Source organism: Morone saxatilis, unplaced genomic scaffold, assembly GCF_004916995.1.
Source record: "Morone saxatilis isolate NCDOM2014 unplaced genomic scaffold, NCSU_SB_2.0 Contig15, whole genome shotgun sequence".
In the NCBI taxonomy this organism is placed as follows: Eukaryota; Metazoa; Chordata; class Actinopteri; family Moronidae; genus Morone; species Morone saxatilis.
The window spans coordinates 2,444,529-2,449,262 of record NW_023339707.1 but is presented as its reverse complement, the minus strand read 5'-3'; the positions used below and the strand labels follow the sequence as shown (position 1 = coordinate 2,449,262).

General features: G+C 38.4%; 1 protein-coding gene across 3 annotated transcripts in view; it reads left to right on the top strand.

Annotated features, from left to right (window-relative positions):
- The window catches only part of plod1a (procollagen-lysine, 2-oxoglutarate 5-dioxygenase 1a), a 22,476-nt gene that overhangs the window by 563 nt on the left and 17,179 nt on the right, over positions 1–4,734 (top strand). For all 3 annotated transcript variants that reach the window (XR_004796556.1, XM_035656798.1, XM_035656799.1), the window contains exons 2-4: positions 2,441–2,532; positions 2,801–2,934; positions 4,319–4,482. Coding sequence is in view for 2 of the 3 variants with exons in the window: in XM_035656798.1 (XP_035512691.1) it covers positions 2,441–2,532; positions 2,801–2,934; positions 4,319–4,482 (390 nt within the window). In the remaining variant the exon portion in view is untranslated. The remainder of the gene's footprint in view (positions 1–2,440; positions 2,533–2,800; positions 2,935–4,318; positions 4,483–4,734) is intronic.

Sequence of the window (4,734 nt, the reverse complement as noted above, 5' to 3'; positions counted from 1 at the left end):
GTTAACTACCGTTAGTTACCACATAAAGCTCCAATATAAATGAAGCTAACCGGTTGGAAAAGCTGATTTTGTTGATACACGCGCTGCTCATGGCGCTTGGTGCATGCCGAATAGTTTTAAACTCACAAAAGACACCAACTACGTTGTCTTCTAACTTATCTGTAGTTTTTTTCCCATATAATAATGCAGTTTTAAGAAAAAAATGAATGGAGTTTAACAGTATTTGCCTCCTTTAACGTACATGAGAGAGAAAGCTGCACGTAGGTTAGTTAACGTTAGTTCGTGAGGTGCTGAGGAGGACTTCCATGGCGCTGACGTGGACGGGGCTGCTGTCAGCGCTGCTATTAATATATTAACGTTAGCTGTGGCCCATAGGTATGCTATAGGTACGTGTCTAGTTTAAAGCTGATGTTAATTAAACACAGTTATGGATCAATAAAGAATAAAATAAAATGATTTTTGAAACTTGATTTCAGTCTTAAAGAGGTATAACGCACGACAAAACGCAGCCCGGTTACAGGAGGCTGCACGGTCTCATAAGTAGCAAGTATTGAATAATTAATAAAAAATAAACAGTTTTCATAAATAATAGAATCTGTTTCCAGTGCAGTCTCCCTCGGGATTTTCCAGAATTGAATGCAGGTAGATTGAATGAGGGCACAATAAAGAGGAAACAGGGCTGCAAACAAAGCAAAAGACACTTGATAAAAGAAAACTTTGAAACAAGATCCTTTCTCTTGAAAACTGGTGGAACTTTATTTTATTGAGATAAGGCTTAAGACTAAATGAATGGGTGAAGTGTAGATATAGTTTTGTGCCATGTGATTCAACTTCTTTCATCAACAAATCTGACTTCAGTCAGTCAGGCAGTATGTGTGTGATTTATGGTATACATGATGGTGGTAGACTCTCCTCATACTAGAGAAAGGTGCTGTCCTTAACTTCTGAGCTGATCCTGTAGTTTTATTATGGATAGGGAAGGTTAAGACAGAAATATATTTACAAACCACATCTAAACCCTCTAACATACTTGTAAGGTGTTTGTCACTGCAGTTAATAACCCATGCATTACAACAAGCAAATGATAAAATGAAATAAAATGTTATGGTATTTTTGATACACACACTGAACAAAAGCTTCATATGGAAGTGCAATGTGAAAGCAATAAAATGTTTGTATTATTACTTAAATAAATGAAATAAAGGCAAAACTGAACAGAGAACTTAACATTTAGTTCCCTCATGTGTGGCCCATGTAGCCTTTGGGGCCCAAAGCAATGGGGCCCTATGGCAGTGGTTCTCAAACCTTTTTCCTTAAGGGACCCTTTTTCTATCATTCAGTAAACTGACAACCCCTGACTAAGTGGCCTATTTTATGGAGATTTCATATTATATTCAGAACTGTACAGTTAACCAAATGGTGAACTCACTGCAAGAAGTCTTTGTAAAAGGAGCGATGCATTAATGGATGAAGTATAAGCAGATTATTTCCTGTTTATACAATTGTCCATATTATGTATTCTTTTTATCATTCTTAACAAGCACACATACTTAATAGACTTCTTTTTGGACAAAATCAGAGTCATTGTTCTATCAGACAATTTACTAGTTTTCTTCTTTTCTTCACTCAAGTGAACCAAATGCTGAGATAAATTGTATATTTAAGTTTTCTAGAACGCCTTAAAATCACGAAAGCCTCACGACCCTCAATAAAGCTTTAGCAGCCCCTAGTGGGGGTCCTGACCCCCAGGTTGGGAACCACTGCCCTATGGTGACAATCAGGGTGCAAAAGTAGCCTTTTACCTCCAGCCAAATGGTTAGTGAGTGTTTCACTGACTTTACCTGCCACTCAACACCGTTATTCATTCTGGCTTGTGAGTGAAGCAGATCGACCAGCCACTGGCACATTTTACCAGCTTTTGGCTTGTGGCTGGACTTTTGTGACCTTGTAACAACGTCAAATTCATTTTTAGAAATATATTTTTTGGGCCATTTGTTAGATAACGACAATCTAGACATTACAGAAATTATTTTACCATATATGTCAGTAATCATGTAGCAGCCTGTAACTTTGCTTTTGGTAATTTGATTCATTACTTTTCTTCACTAAAGTGAACCAAATGCTGAGATAAATTGTATTACATTTTACATATTATTTCATCTTGTGGGCCTGTCTTTTATTGTACAGCTGTGTAAAATCTAGTTGTGAAATGAGATAAGGGACTGATGCTTATGATCTGATGAGTTAAAGCTCACTCTTTCTTTCTTCTTGGTTTCTGTATGGTAAGACTCCCATCAATCATGCAGACTTATCAAGACATATATCACAGAAACTGTCAGTAACAGCAGTGCCACTGGGTTGCTTCATGCTTAAGGCACAACAAAGAAAGACGTCTACAGTATCATCTTTTTGAATTCCTCTATAATTTTGTTTCTTCCAGAGAAACTTCTAGTTGTGACAGTTGCAACCAAAGAGACTGATGGCTTCAGGCGCTTCATGCAGTCGGCCAAACACTTCAACTACACTGTCAAGGTAGGAACCCCTGCGGCAAGATCATTTCCTGCCATCTAACCATGAAAGCCTCTCTGTCAGTTCTTTAAAAGATAACAAATCCCTAGTTTCACATCATAGTTTTGCCTCTATTGCAATATCTTTTACATGTAAGACTTTTTCAGTGCATTTGAGTTTCTGAAATAAACCACTGTAAAAGTGACAGAGAAGATATTTGAAGTATTTGAGGATGAATGTGCATTGATGAATTCCTTCAAATTGCAGTAAATGGATGTATGCCTGTTTTAAGGTACTTGGTCGAGGTGAGAAATGGAACGGAGGTGACTACATGTCAGCTCCAGGAGGAGGACAGAAAGTACGACTCCTTAAAGCAGCTCTGGAGAAGATGAAGACTCAGGACAAAATCATCCTTTTTATTGACAGGTAGAGTTTCCTCCAGGCAGTCGATGGTCTCCATTCATTTCACTTTGCACCAACCTGTCTGCTTTTACCAGTTGTCAGTGTTATTGTACAGCTATGCACGTATATACACAGGTTAAGTCTTTGCTGCATTACAGTAACAACAGAACAGGAAGTGCTTAATTAAACTGGTAGTATCGTACGATGCAGCACAAACCTCTCTGAATGTTGACTCTGCATACATTACAAGTCTTGCTTTTCCGTGTATCGAGACTCAAATGTGTTGAACTGTTACTAGTTCACTCAGTTCCAGACTGTCTCATGTTACATTTCACCGGGCTCACAGTCCAGCACAAGCTCCACCTCTACATCTAACTCACAGAGTTCTGGAAGACAACACCATATGGGGACTACTGGATATCTTGAACTGTTTAATAAATAATTATTTGGTTAATTCTTGCACTACAATATTTTTATTTTGGCTATAGGCTTTAAAATTGCATTATTACATATTTATAATTCATTCAGACTATGGGATCTGGATCAGTATGAGGATCCGTGTCAATATCCAATAAATGTATTAGGTTAGTATCAGTATTAATATTTGATCGGATTGACTTGAAGGCAACAATTACTAAAAGGAATAGATCAGCATTTTGGGAAATGTGCCTTTTTTCTTTCATTCTGAGAGAGTGAGATGTCCACATAGATCTCAATCTCATGTCTTTGTGTTCAGTGCACAGCTGGAGTCAGGATGTGGTTAGCTTACTAGCATAAAGTCTGGAAGCAGGGGGAAACAGCTAGCCTGGCTTTCACCCTAAAACTCTGATCACTGATTAGTGTGTTTAATCTGTAAACGAGAAGAAATGTAAAAACTATAATATGAGTTATGTGCTGGAACTATTATTTCTATTGTGAGCACAGGTTTTAGTTTTGGTCTCTGTGCAGATGGTACCAAACCTCACAACCTCACTGTAAAGCAGCCACTGAACTGTTGTTCACCGAGCTGCTAGTATGATTCAGTATTGTTGAAAGATTCTGTGTTAAAGATGCATTTGTACATGGACAAAATGGACTTGGAAAGAAAGCATATTTCCCAAATTGTTGCACTAAAGCTTTAATACGGAGTTCAAAGTACTGTAATAATAGTAGTATATGGGAGATGCAGTGGCAAGGCTAAAGCATGCAAACCCAAAATCAACAGAGAGCAAATGTTTTTTTATTCAAGCAGTTCCTTTTATGCTAGTAAACACAACCACTGGCAGCTTAACCCTCCAAATAAAGAACGCTGGCATCTCATAAAAGCAACCCATTCATTTGTTTTAACTATGTCACTGGCTTCACACACCGCTGAGCCACACAGCACAGTAAAGGTTTTTTTTTTTTTTTCACTCCCCGTTTAACACAGCTACGATGTGATTTTCGCCTCGGGTCCTGAAGAGCTGTTGAAGAAGTTCCAGCAGGCCAGACACAAGGTGGTGTTCTCCTCTGAGAGCCTGATCTGGCCCGACAGACACCTGGAGGACAAACACCCCCATGTGAGGGAGGGCAACAGGTTCCTAGGCTCAGGGGGTATGTCCTCCTCTCCTTCTTACTGCCAGTCTGTGTAAAACCTCCCTCTTTAAATCAAACAGCTTCTTGAAGCTTTGATTGGGATCAACTTAAAACAGCCAACCACAGATACTTGTTAGCTTAAAGGTCCAGTGTGTAACATTCAGGAGGATCTATTAGCATAAATGCAATATAATATTCATAGATATGTTTTTATTAGTGTATAATCACCTGAATGTAGGAATCATTATGTTTTTGTTACCTTAGAATGAC